General features: G+C 48.4%; 1 protein-coding gene across 1 annotated transcript; it reads right to left on the bottom strand.

Moving 5' to 3' along the window:
• Positions 1-32: 32 nt before the first annotated feature.
• On the bottom strand, positions 33-13,359 carry NOP2 (NOP2 nucleolar protein). Its single transcript, XM_044227507.1, has 16 exons — positions 13,222-13,359; positions 12,832-12,941; positions 9,913-9,958; positions 9,660-9,748; positions 9,234-9,478; positions 6,053-6,108; positions 5,774-5,937; positions 5,475-5,674; positions 5,229-5,318; positions 4,065-4,152; positions 3,848-3,988; positions 3,226-3,365; positions 3,012-3,101; positions 2,710-2,832; positions 2,362-2,590; positions 33-856 (listed from the first exon to the last, which is right to left on the bottom strand). The coding sequence occupies exons 2-16, from the start codon at positions 12,935-12,937 to the stop codon at positions 189-191; spliced, it is 2,475 nt and encodes an 824-aa protein (XP_044083442.1). The 5' UTR covers positions 12,938-12,941; positions 13,222-13,359; the 3' UTR covers positions 33-188.
• Between the last annotated feature and the right edge of the window lie 413 nt (positions 13,360-13,772).

The raw sequence follows: 13,772 nt of genomic DNA, 5'->3' as shown, positions 1-13,772 counted from the left end.
GAATCCAGTCCCCTCAAAAAACACACAGTGACCAGAGATTATAAAACGTGTATTAGATTTCATATGCACAGTGGGGATGCCAACCTCACAGAGGTAAAAAGTTCCAACCCAATGGAGTGCCTGGGTGGCTCAGTTGGTTAAAAAGTTCCAACCCAGTGCCAACAGCAGTGAGCCATCCCAGTCTAGTTTCAACCATTCATCTTAGACAACACTGGACAACTGCTGCCTCTGGACTGAGATTTCCTCCTCTTTGCTGGTGGGGGCCGGCTGGAACCAAGGAGGGACATGGTGGAAGTCTCAGGTCCCTTGGGGGTCCCATTCTGTTTCTGGAAGGCAGCTCTCTTGGAAGGCAACTGCTGCTTTACGTTCTCAGCCCCTTTGGTGTTTCGAAGGGGCGGATCACAGTCCTCAGGCTTGACAGTGGCCTGGGTCGTGGAAAGAGATAGCACAGGCACTTTGTTGCTGGTGCCCTTAAGAGGACCATTCTGCTTCCGGAAGGCAACTTTCTTGGAGGACAGCAGGGTAGCTGACTTTTGCTTTAGCTTCTTAGTCACCTTTGGTCCCTTCATCACTTCAGCTTCTGGAGCTGGCTGACTACTGTCCTGGACTTTGGAAGGAGCTTGGAACTTTGTGTCACAAGATACAGTGGACAATCCTGAGTCTGTACCTTTGGAGATGCCATTCTGCTTCTGGAAAGAGGCCTTCTTGGGAGGTTTCCGTTTCTGCAACTGCTGCTTTGCGTTCGCAGCCACTCTTGCTTTCTTGGCAGGCTGGCTGCTGCCCTCAGGCTTGGGGGTCACCTGACCTTTCACTTCAGGCAAGTCTAGGTTTGCAGGGGTAGAATCTCCAGAATTCCCTGGGTTAAAATTAAACATGTGGTTTAAGAAACTGGGCATCATCACTGAGATTTGATCATTAGTGGAAGAAGTAAGCTGAGGTCTAAAAGATAAGGAAACTGCCTGACTACTGTCAGCCAAGGGCGCCCTTGTAGGCGGGTAGCACCTCAAAGCAGACCACCTAGATTCCAATTACTTGGTATCACCTGGCCTTTACCCAAGTCACATTTGAACCTCATAATAAAGAGAAAGGGATTAAAAAAAAGAGGGAAAGAAGAAGAGATCATTATTCATCCTTGGGCAAGGTTTCCAGAGGAAGCTGTGTCCCCTTAAGGAGGGCAAGTCACAGGAGACTCAGGAGGTAAATCCTGAATAAACGTGAAGTGCTAGGCTTTGTCTTTTTAAATTAAAGACAGGATTTTTGGGGTGCCTGGGTGGTTCAGTGGGTAAGAGCCTCTGCCTTCGGCTCAGGTCATGATCTCAGGGTCCTGGGATCAAGCCCCACATCGGGCTCTCTGCTCCGCAGAGAGCCTGCTTCCCCCTCTCTCCGCCTGCCTCTCTGCCTACTTGTGATTGCTCTGTCAAATAAATAAATAAAATCTTAAAAAAAAAAAAAAGACAGGATTTTTTTGTTTTTCATGTGGATTTTGATGAGACGCAAGAAAATAAGAAATCACACACACCAACTAGAAATAGGCTAAGGCAGCACAAATGAGAAAGGACATTAAATACGAACTTTTAAAGTTAAGGTGGAAAAAAGAAGTTATAGCAAATTTTGTCACTTCTTAAGGTTTCTCTTAACGTTCAGATGTGACTCTAGTGAGGAATGTTATTTATAAAGAAAAGAATATGAGAGTGTCAGACTGGTTCAGTCTGGAGAGCATGTGACTCTTGATCTCAAGGTCATGAATTCAAGCCCCACATTGGGAGAGATGACTTGAAAAAACTTTAAAAAAAAGAAATCAACTCAGTAAGTCACAGTATGTATTCAGAGACTTGCCTCTCCCTCTTCCAACTAAACCTAGGGTTCTATCCCAGCATGCAGAACCACCAAGCCTGTTCCAGAAAACCCCACCCTTCCTGAGATCCAGGCCAGACTCAAGATGGCTGAGAAAAAGATTTGCAATTAGTGTGATGGGCTCAGAGAACTGCTGATGGTTCTGAGGAGTCTTGTGCCAACCTTGACAATGCTGGACCAGCAGAGGTCTATTACCAGGAAGGCAGCCCTTGGCCAAGCAGGAAAAACAAACCACAACTGCATTGGGAATGCATTTAGTGCTGAAAGACTGCAGCCACTTGGCAGAATCAAGCAAAAGGTCCCCATCTGCACAAGTACTTTCACATATACTCAGATGGGGTCCAGGCTCAGGAACGATTCTAATCAGGATGAAAGAAGCCTCTCATCCAAGCATGCAAAGGTGGGATAAGCGAGGCGCAAGTCCCTTCCTTCCCTGTAGTCATATGCCTCATGAAAGGTGGAAAGGGCAAAGGTGGTGATGAAGGGCAGAAAGAGCAGATCGCTTACCTGTTTGGGACTGGGGGACAGAATTAGAAAATTTCTTGAACTTAGCAATGAAGAAACCATCCATATTGTGGGTGTGAGGGTAAAACCGGCGGGTAGAACGCAAGGTGGGGTGGAAACGCCTTTCTCGAAAGCGAGTAAAACCCTCCTGGCCAAAGTCTAGACCCGTGGGCACCAACCGAACGTTCCTCTTTTTCAGGGCATAGTCTACTACCCACTCGTTCTCTTCCACCTGAATACGTGGGAGAGGCAGAAAGAGAAGGAAAAGCAGAGCTGGAGCTGAAGGGAGCTCTAAGGGGCAAACACCCCCCTAGCCCTGTCCCCTCAGCTCCACCACAACAGAGGCCTCACCATGATGGAGCAGGTGCAGTAGACCAGGTAGCCTCCCGTCTTGGACGTCGCATTGACAGAGTCAATGGCACTCAAGAGCAACTCCTTCTGAAGGTGAGCACAGCGCAAGATGTCCTTCTCATCCTGTCCCAAGGAGAGACCGATGCAAGGATGTCAAGATTTCAAAAAGACAGCCTCAGGAGAAGAGGTGAGCTATTAACTGCTCAGTGTGCTCCTCCACCTCCCCTTCCAGCTCCGGAAGGCCCAGCAGACCTCTCAGCTGTCCCCACCCCCACTCTGGGCCTCACCTCCCAACTCCTCACCTTGTTAGTCTTCACAGCTGGGTCTTTGGAGATGACCCCAGTGCCACTACAGGGAGCATCCAAAAGGACTCGGTCAAAGCCCCCCACCACCTGGGAGAAAAGGGTAGGCTGATTAGGTGTTTTTGGCAATCTGCACCGCACCATCACTTCCTAGGGGCAAGTCTAAACACTGCGAGGTCAGGAAGCAGGAAGACACACAGAGAGGGGGCCGCACCTTGGGGAACTGGCGCCCGTCGTAGTGGCTGATAATGGTGTTGGTGACTCCTAACCGGTGCAGATTACCCACGACACTCTTGAGCCGCTCGGCATTGGCATCATTGGCAAGAATCACACCTGTGTTCTTCATCAGCTGGGCTGAAGGCAGACAGGCACAGAGCTCACCAGCCAGCTCCTCTGCCTCATGTCTGCCAGCCACCTTCTAGCCCAAGAACCCACAGCTGAATTCTCACACCTCTTCGAGGCCATTTCACTCCCACTAAGCTGCCTCCTCACTGTCTACTGTACAGGTCTGTTGACCTGCACCTGCTGATGAGCATGCCTGCTGGTGGGGTTTTTTATTTGTTACTGAGCATCTTTTGGGTCCCACAGACTAACTTACTTCTTTGAAGCACAGCTGCTACCCCATTTTATAGATAGTAAGATCAGGGGCTTGTCCAAGGCCATATGGACAGTTAGTGGTACATGGGGCTGAAACCCAGGCCAACTCCACAGCCTGCACTCCTCACCACTCTGAGCTGCTCTGCACTGTTTTCCTGAGCACTTGAGAGTCAGCGACACCATTTACTTCCAGAAGCAGAGAGCCAGATGGCTCCTACCCCTGCCTGCCCACCTCATACCTATGTAGCTGGTCTTTCCTCCAGGGGCACAACACATGTCCAGGATCCGCTCGTGCTCCTGGGGCGCTAAGGCCATGACTGGCAGCATACTGGAGGCTCCCTGAAGCATATAGTGCCCAGCGAGGTACTCGGGGGTAGCACCTGTGGAGGACGACCCATCTGTGACATGCTGGGACAAGGACAGAGGCAGAAAGGCCACCGGGCAGAAAACACTTACCAATGGGCACAGAAGAATCATACACCACTAGTCCAGTCTTTGACCACTTGCCCAGGGGGTCCAGGTTAACTCCACGGTTAATCAGTGCCTGAACATAAGAAAGATTAAGATTTTAAAACCTCACAGGCTCCTATACCCAGAAAACAGGTGGGAATATGAAAATGTGGTTCTACTGAGGCCCGTGGCATCAAACTTCCAGAGCTTATAGGTACAACACAATCATCACAGACTCTTGGACCACAGCCTCACCCATACCATCCTCTGATGTCCTCTCCCTTTGCCCAGGCTCTAACCCAAGGTCTGAACTCAATCCCAATGGAGCAGACTACCAGCTCCCATCCTTCTGTTTCTTGTAACAGAACTCTGATTTTCCAATAGGCTCAGCCCCCTTACCATCCTATAATGTAACGTTGCTGGCTACAGCACATGAAAAATCAGAACCAGGTAGGTCAACGTCACACCCAGAAAAAAGACTATACACAGGCCACACCACTGGCCACAGAACAGCAGGCAGGGTCACCTGGGTGGCTCAGTGGGTTAAAGCCTCTGCCTTCAGCTCAGGTCATGATCTCAGATTCCTGGGATCGAGCCCCCCACTGGGCTCTCCGCTCCGCAGGGAGCCTGCTTCCCTTCCTCTCTCTCTGCCTACTTGTGATCTCTCTCTGTGTCAAATAAATAAATAAAATCTTAATAGAAAAAAGAACAGTAGGCAGTCTTTAACATGGAGTCCCTGAACCCTTGGAAACGATGAGTTGAAAATACTGTTTGTGCCCGTGCATCATGTCTTTTTCTGGGTGCAGAAATCATAGTTTCACCAGCTCCTCAATGATCTAAAAGGCAGACAACTCCCATTTTGTTCTGAGACAGCAGAAATTTTATCCTGAAACAGTGTCTCAACCCTATCACAGAGAGCACAGGCTGAAGAGACAAGTTTCCCACTTAACAGAGGTCATCCTGGGCCCCAAGCCAGATAAATCCAACATGATCCTAGGCCTTCCTGGGTCTGCCTCTGAATCATGCCTGTACCAAGAATACATTTATTAAGACCCAACTCCAGCCCTAATCCCCCCTCCCCACCCCGCCGTCAAAGTGAGAGAGGGGTGTCTCCAGGGTTAGAAGTCAACACCTCCCTGAGATAAACAAATCTCAAAATCCACCCCTCACCTGAGCAAGGTCTCGGCGCCGGGTTTTCAAGGTATTGGTCCTGAGGGTGATGGGCCGAGGTACCTCATTAGCTTCTAAGAACTCCACCAGCTGGGAAAGCAAAATGGCAGCAAGCAAGTCAGGCTGATCAAGGAGCTCAGCCGGATGACAAAAGAGTAAGGAGGCTGACTGTCTTCCTCACACAGTGTCAAATAAAGAAGGTAAGAAAAGAAAAGCAGAAAGGGCATTAGATTAGCAATTCAGTACCTCAGATAGAGGGAAGAGGTCCATGAGCTTGCCAAGCAGAAAGTCTCCATAGGAGTAATAAGTAGCTAGATCCTTCTGAAGCCGGTGCAGATACTCAGAACGAGACCGACCCTCCTCGCGCTGAGTCCCAAAATCACGCAGCACTCCTACTATATCCTGGATGCGCTTGTGAATTCGTTGCAAGTCTGGAGCCTGGGCATGTGGATGTGTTAAGGAACTGTTTCAAGATGTCCCAGGACCTGGAAATGGGCTCTCCCAAGCATCTGCTCCCTACCCTTCACCCTGCACTGGAAGGATATCCTGCTCCATCTCCCCAGCAGGGGGCAGCACAAAGGTCTCCTCCTCATCCACATTGATCTGTAAGCCCCCATCTGTCTCGTCATCCTTTTGGGGGCCTGACGCAGGAGACCCTTTCTCCTCTTCCTCCTCCTCCTCCTCAGTCTCCTCTTCACTCCACTGGCCCCTAAAAACAGGTTTAGAAAGAGTGATTCATAGATGAAAACAGACACTGGCTCCCCCCTCAATTTCTTCATCCTAGCTGCTGCCTGGTCTCCAACGTAAGAGTTTCCAAAACTTACCCAGCCACAGCTTCCTGGGCCTTTTGCTTCCGAGCAGCCCTCTCAATGGGCAGCAGCTAAAAAAAGAGACAAGGGGCTAGTAATGGAAAGCCTGCCCTTCCACCCTCCCAGGTAGAATTCTCTGTGTTTTATTGTTTCCTGAAGGCAAAAGTAACACCCTTAGAAAAAAGTATGGAACCTAAAGAAGCAAATTTTTTTTTTTTTTTTTTTTTTAAGATTTTATTTATTGGGACGCCTGGGTGGCTCAGTTGGTTAAGCAGCTGCCTTCGGCTCGGGTCATGATCCCGGCGTCCTGGGATCGAGTCCCACTTCGGGCTCCTTGCTCGGCGGGGAGCCTGCTTCTCTCTGCCTCTGCCTGCCTCTCTGTCTGCCTGTGCTTGCTCTCTCTCTCTCTCTAACAAATAAATAAATAAAATCTTAAAAAAAAAAAAAAAAAGATTTTATTTATTTATTTGTCAGAGAGAGAGGGAGAAAGAGCGAGCACAGGCGGACAGAATGGCAGGCAGAGACAGAGGGAGAAGCAGGCTCCCTGCCGAGCAAGGAGCCCGATGTGGGACTCGATCCCAGGACGCCGGGATCATGACCCGAGCCGAAGGCAGCTGCTTAACCAACTGAGCCACCCAGGCGTCCCTAAAGAAGCAAATTTAAGACTGGCAAAATACTGACCATTGTTGAAACTAAGTAACAGATTCAAGGCTTTCATAAAAACTTGTCCCCTGGCTGGCGCAACAAATCGACCAGGAAACGTGAGGGTAAGAGGATGGTGAGAAGAAATTAAGAGACAAAGAGATGGGGGCAGAAGGGACAATGAGGATGATGTCCAACAGTGCCGATTTTATTCCACATCTTACAAGCATTTATAAGGCAGACCACAATAGGAGGAATAATGTATCAGTATCTAGTCAGATGGCCACAAGTTTCTATAAGAAGTTTACATGAACTACAAGCAAACCACGTGATGCCAGGTAGTCTTGGCTAATGCTATTAGCAAGACAATCAACCAAGGACTGGGTTTGGGAGGTATAGGAACAACAAGGACCAACTAAGAACTCATGACCCTGACCATGCTGTTCCCTTCCTTAGGGAGAGCGTGTGGGAAGTCACGTAGGCGAGCGCACAACACATAGCACAGACCCTTCCTCAGTGTTACTCAACTTTCCCGTCCTTAACCCCTTGTCAAGGTGTCCGGACTTTATTTTTTTAATTTTTTTTAAATTTTTTGAAGATTTTATTTATTTATTTGACAGACATAGATCACAAGTAGGCAGAGAGGCAGGCAGAGAGAGAGGGGGGAGGAAGCAGGCTCCTTGCCAAGCAGAGAGCCCGATATGGGGCTCGATCCCAGGACCCTGGAATCATGACCTGAGCCAAAGGCAGAGGCTTTAACCCACTGAGCCACCCAGGCGCCCCAGGTGTCCGGACTTTAAAGGAGACACAAGTCTGGGCCTGGTTTGATCCACGATTCCAACCATGCTGTAGCCTCCAATAAAAACTCTTCTACTCTTGGGCACCTGGGTGGCTCAGTGGATTAAAGCCTCTGCCTTCGGCTTGGGTCATGATCCCAGAGTCCTGGGATGAGCCCCACATCGGACTCTCTGCTTGACAGGGAGCCTACTTCCCTTCCTCTCTCTCTGCCTGCCTCTCTGCCTACTTGTGATCTATGTCTGTCAAATAAATAAATAATCTTAAAAATAAATAAATAAATAAAATTATGATGTTTTTTCAAGTTTGTTTCCTGCCTTTTCTCATTCAAAGATTACCAGCATTTTCATAGACACCACGGCCAAATATTGACTTAGTGTGTAAAGGAATTATAATTTACTTGGGCGTATTTGTTACTTGGGCTGTTTCCAGAGTTTTGGGCATTATCGTCCACAAGGTGCCTGCAAATCTTATAAGAGCAATTCTGTGGAGAAAAGGCAGATTGGGAGAAAGGGTGAAAATGGGAACTTCCTTTTTATACATTACAACCTTGTATCACCTGAGGTTTTCGGTCTTTTTTTTTTTTTTAAGATCTTATTTACTGGTTTATCTGTCAGAGAAAGAGACTGCGTGTAAGCATGCACAAGCCAGGGGAGGGGCAGGCAGAGGGAGAAGCAAAACTCCCTACTGATCAAGGACCCGGATGTGGGACAGGACCCTGGAATCTTGACCCGGGCCAAAGGCAGATGCGTAACCAACTGAGCCACCCAGGTGTCCCTTGCCTGAGTTTTTCTAACATACTCATATGCTAATTGTATATTAATACTTAAAATAGCTTTTTTTTTTTTTTAAAGATTTTATTTATTTATCAGAGAGAGAGAGGGAGAAGAGAGCGAGCACAGGCAGACAGAATGGCAGGCAGAGGCAGAGGGAGAAGCAGGCTTCCTGCTGAGCAAGGAGCCCGATGTGGGACTCGATCCCAGGACGCTGGGATCATGACCTGAGCCGAAGGCAGCTGCTTAACCAACTGAGCCACCCAGGTGTCCCTAAAATAGCTTTTTTTAAAAAAGGTTTTATTTATTTATTTAACAGAGATCACAAGTAGGCAGAGAGGCAGGCAGAGAGAGAGGAGGAAGTAGGCTCCCCACTGAGCAGAGAACCAGATGCGGGGCTTAATCCCACGACCCCCGGCTGATGACCTGAGCCAAAGGCAGAGGTTTTAACCCACTGAGTCACCCAGGCGCCCCTAAAATAACTTTTTTTTTAAAAAGTAATCTCTACATGCAACGTGGGGCTCAAACTTACAACCCCAAGATCAAGAGTTGTGTGCTCTATCGTGTGCCAACCCGGTGCCCCTAACTTCTTATACCTCAGTAAATAAATCTCTGTCCACATTCTGGATTGTCTTCTGAAACAGAATTACTAGGTCAAAAGGAAGAAACTCTCTAAAGTTCTCAGACAGCAGATACTTCATTAAAAAACATGTGCACATTTCTATTCCCCGCAGCAGGGCACTCAAGTATCCACCTGACTAGGTCCTCACCAACACTGAGCGTCCTGGATTTCAAAATGCTCTCGCCCAGTTTTTCTACTCTTGCGTGTATACTAAGCCAACACAGGTGACAAGAAAACAGTGGCAGAAGACAAAAACCCCTTTTCTCTGCTCAGCTTATCCTTGACACTAAGGGATAATCTCAAGGACCTGGAAACACTAAACGGCAAGGATTCCTTCCTGAATACCCTGAGAGCTAAACCTCACCTCTTCACCTTCATCCTCGTCCTCCGAGTTGGAACCAGCACCATAGTCATCTATCATATCGGCATCACTGTCCTCAGAGCCCCAGAGGTCCCCTTGGTTCAGCACACCATCCTCTTCGGGTTCTTCCTCCTCCTCTTCCTCCTCACTGCTGAGGGTTGGTGCTGGACGCTTCCTGCCTTGAGTAGCATGAAGTAAGAACTGGGCTCCCTTCTTACCAGGTGTCTGGACAGCTCCTCCAGAGATTCCTAAGGGTTTGAAGAATTCTGGACTGATGGCAGCCACACACACACACTGATGCAGCCTGTACTTTCTACCTCAGAAATGTCCTCTGGCTGCTTCTTTCACTCCAGAAATGCTCAGCAAGCCCTTCCGTACCCAGGGCCCAGAAGATTCCTCATGTAGCACACATCTCCTATATTCACTGACCTTTGGGTAGTTTTCCAGGCAATGGTTTGGCCCCAGGGAATTTATGTGTCTCAAGGGCTTCAGCAGAGCCCAACCTCCTCTTGGCTGCCCTAAAAAAATGTAAGGAGTTAGGAAATGGAACATACCTCTAGGCTCTGCACAGAAATTAGAGAGTCCCCCCAAAGCCCCTCCCATCAGTATGAGCACATGTGACTACGTGACTAAAGATGAGCAATACCAATTTAATCTACGGAAGTCTGGACATAACACTCACCTTTTTCGAGCACGACTAGACAGCCTCTTAGAATTTTCATCCCCAGCTGTGTTTAAAAAAAAAAAAGAGCAAATAGTACGTCACAAGGAAAATGAAAAAGAACATTAGAAAAGTGGGGAAAGAATTAATATACTAATTAAAAGGAATAGATTATAACTTGCTCCACAGATCTTTACAAGGAGCTGAATGACAAGTGTAAAGGAAATGCTCACTAGGTGGTTGTTCATCAACCAAATCTGAACTGGGCCTCCCTCCAGACTTCATTTCAATAAACAGCAATACTATAATCCTGGTAACAACAGAGACTCAAAATTCATCTTTTCTCTCTGGCCTTGGACCTGGTGACCTGGTTGGCAGCAACATGGCTAAACCCACCAAGAAGGTCTGAATCGGTGATGGGTTGGTAAATATGGGATCCATTAGGATTCCTCCCTCAGGAAAATGGTGAAGACAAATTGAAATAACCCAGCATGCCAGATACACTTGCTCCTTCTGCAGCAAAACCAAAATGCAACGACTGAGCTATGGTGGGCACCTGGGTCACTCAGTTGGTTGGGCATCCGACTCTTGATTTTGGAGCAGGTAGTGATCTCAGGGTCATAGATTCTCTGTCCCTCTCTTTCTGTGCCCCCCTCTTGCATTCTAAAATAAATAAATAAAATCCTCAAAAAAAAAAAAAAAAAAAAAGATACCAACGCCTAATGAGCTATGGGTATTTTGCACTGTGGATCCTGCAAAAAGATGGGAGCCAGTGGTGCCCGGACCTACCCCACCACTTTTGCTGCAGCAGTCGACTCTGCCATCAGAAGACTGAAGGAATTCAAAGACCAGCAGAACTTCCACCATTTCAAACACTGCTAAGTCTATGATAAATGGATTTTCGTAACAAACAAAATTATTTTTTCTTCTGCTTTCCTCTGCTCTCAACTTAATCAGTAATCAACCACAGATTTTTACCTTTATAACTGCTGTTATCCATACATTATCCAAGAAATAAAAAGCTTATCAAATCTCAGCCCTGTCACTTACATGGCCAAGTTGCTTAACCTCTGAGCATTCATTTCCTTAACGTCTCTCTCACAGAGCACCAAGAGAATGAGGTGACACAATGGGTCCAACGGGTTCAGTATAATGCCTAACACTTTTTAAAAAAGATTTACATTTTAGAGTAAGAGTGTGCAAAGCAGGGGAAGGGTTAGAGGCAGAGAATCCTCAAGCAGACTTCCCCCAGAGTGCAGAGCCTAATACAGAGCTTGATCCCACAACCCTGAGATCATGACCTAAGTCCATATAAGGAGTCCAACATGTAACCCATGAGCCACCCAGGTGCCCAGTGCCCAGCACTTTCTAATATCTCAAAAACCTGCATCTTCTATCTAATTAATGCCCAAGACAAACTACCGGTCCACTCTTCTCTCCCACCCAGCCTTCCATGCAGTAGACTATTCAGCATATGGGAGCCAGATCTGTGTCTTTTCCTGCCCTCCTCCTCCACAATGCTGGTGATGGTGATTGGTCTGTTCCCTTCCCAAATTCCACTTACTAAAATGTCAGCCATTTTCCAAAACCAGATTAAAATATTTTTAAACTCCAGCACCTGGGTGACTCAGGTCATGATCCTGGGGTCCTGGGATGGAGCCCCACATCCGGTTCCCTGATCAGCTAGAAGCCTGCTTCTCCCTCTCCCTCTGCACCCCACCCCCGGGCTTGTGCTCTCTCGAATAAAAAAAAATTCAAACTGTGTAGATTCTCCACTAACCTCCTTCAGTGTTAAACTGCACCTTTCCGGGACGCCTGGGTGGCTCAGTGGGCTAAACCGCTGCCTTCGGCTCAGGTCATGATCCAAGGGTCCTGGGATCGAGTCCCGCATCGGGCTCCTTGCTCAGCGGGGAGCCTGCTTCTCTCTCTGCCTCTGCCTGCCTCTCTGCCTGCTTGTGTGTACTCGCTTGCTCTCTCTCTCTCTGGCAAATAAATAAAAAATCTTTAAAAAAAAATAAAATAAAATAAACTGCACCTTTCCTTGCATGGGTATTTGGGTCTCTGCTACATTATCCCTAATTTCTAAGTGCTGATGACAGTGAGTGTTTCATTCATACTTAAGTATTTTTTTTTAAGATTTTTATTTATTTATTTGACAGACAGAGATCACAAGTAGGCAGACACGTAGTGGGGGGGGAAGCAGGCTCCCCGCTGAGCAGAGAGCCTGATGTGGGGCTCAATCCCAGAACCCTGGGATCATGACTGAGCTGAAGGCAGAGGCTTAACCCACTGAGCCACTCAGGTGCCCCAATACTTAAATATCTTTGTAATTAAAAAAAAATTTTTTTAATTTTTTTGAGACAGAGTGAGCAGGTGTTGGGTGAGTATAGGGAGAATTTTTTTTTAAAAAAAAATTATTTATTTATTTATTTGACAGACAGAGTTCACAAGTAGGCAGAGAGGCAGGCAGAGAGAGAGAAGGAAGTAGGCTCCCTGCTGAGCAGAGAGCCCGATGGGGGACTCAATCCCAGGACCCCTGGGATCATGACCTGAGCCGAAGGCAGAGGCTTTAAACCCACTGAGGCACCCAGGTGCCCTAGAGGGAGAATCTTAAGCCGACTCCCCATGGAGTGGGAGTGAGAGAGGGACTCAATCTCAGGACCCTGAGGTCATGACCTGAGGTGAAATCAAAAAAGTGAGATGCTTAACCCACGGAACCATCCCGGTGCCTCCATTCATACTTACTTTCTAGTAACTCATACAGTATACTCTGGTTTCTCTTCAAATGTATAACCTTATAACTCATTCAAAGAAAATTCCACTCCAACACAGTAAAGTGTACAAAGAAACTAAAAACGGAGGAGCATGTGATACAGATGAAACAATGGTGCAAAACCTGGAGAACTGGGCGGGGGCTGGGAGGGCACGCCTAACCCTTACCTGCAGGTAAGAACCTTGCCAGTTCAGTCTCAGCGCCCTTCTGTTTCCGGGCCTTACGGCCCGGCCCGCGCTTCTCCTTCTTCGTAGGGTCCAACTTGCGCCCCATAGTACTGGACAAGAGAAAAACGGGAGAGGATAGAGTCGCGCGTGTGGGAAAGGGGAACGGACACCGCAGACTCAGCGTATTAGAATGGGAAAGAGAAGCGCTTCGAACCCCCACTCAGCACCCCCCGATGCCCATCATGGTATGACCAAAGCTCCACTCCACGCTCCAGCCGGCCTTTGGGTCCCACGCCATTTGCATTGCGTCTGCCTCCCAACGCCCCAGCCTGGATCTGTGCAGACACCCGTCCCCGACTTCTTCCACGCCCACCCAAAGCCTCGGCTCACCTGAAATAGGGTCCAGACACAAGACACCCGCTCAGTAAGCGGCGAAACACTCCACGTGCACGCCGAGGTTAGGGTCCGGACACCACACGCCGAGGAAACGTTTCACGCAGGCGCACAGAGGCGCGCTCGTCTCGTGCCCCGCCTCTTCCGGTCGCTTTTAAGCGGCCGCAAACCCGGAACGAACGCTCGCTTGGGACTCGGCGCTGGGCTGGCGACTGGGACGGTGGAGATAGGGGGGCGGACCGCTTCACTCATTCCCCCAGGGCGGAGAAAGCAACGACGACGGAACCGTTTCCAACTTCCCCGCCCGTCCCGGAAAGCGTTTGGGTTCTTGCCTCACTGCAGACTTCAGCGGGATAAACTGGTACCTAAGATCGAGGCCTTCCTCCTGACACGCTCCAACCTACATCGTCTCAAGATCATGGAATCCCAGGACATTCTTCTCCCAACCCTTTCATTAGGGAACCCGATTCTTCGACCCTACAGACCCCTGCGCAGCCCATCAAGTAAGTTCTCTGCCTAGCTTCCCATCCCTAGAGGCTGGAGGAAGA

The sequence above is a fragment of the Neovison vison genome, chromosome 12 (genome assembly GCF_020171115.1).
Source record: "Neovison vison isolate M4711 chromosome 12, ASM_NN_V1, whole genome shotgun sequence".
Classification (NCBI taxonomy): Eukaryota; Metazoa; Chordata; class Mammalia; order Carnivora; family Mustelidae; genus Neogale; species Neogale vison.
This window is presented reverse-complemented; position numbering and strand designations above follow the sequence as displayed.

Bases quoted from the DNA above. Each gene is read 5' to 3' on its own strand.
- NOP2 (XM_044227507.1), bottom strand. From the start codon at position 12,937: ATGGGGCGCAAGTTGGACCCTACGAAGAAGGAGAAGCGCGGGCCGGGC. The intron at 5,938-6,052 runs GTAAGTTTTGGA...ACCTGTTTTTAG, and splicing joins GCCCAGGAAGCTGTGGCTGG to GGGCCAGTGGAGTGAAGAGG. The intron at 5,319-5,474 runs GTACTGAATTGC...TTGCTTTCCCAG, and splicing joins ACCTCTTCCCTCTATCTGAG to CTGGTGGAGTTCTTAGAAGC.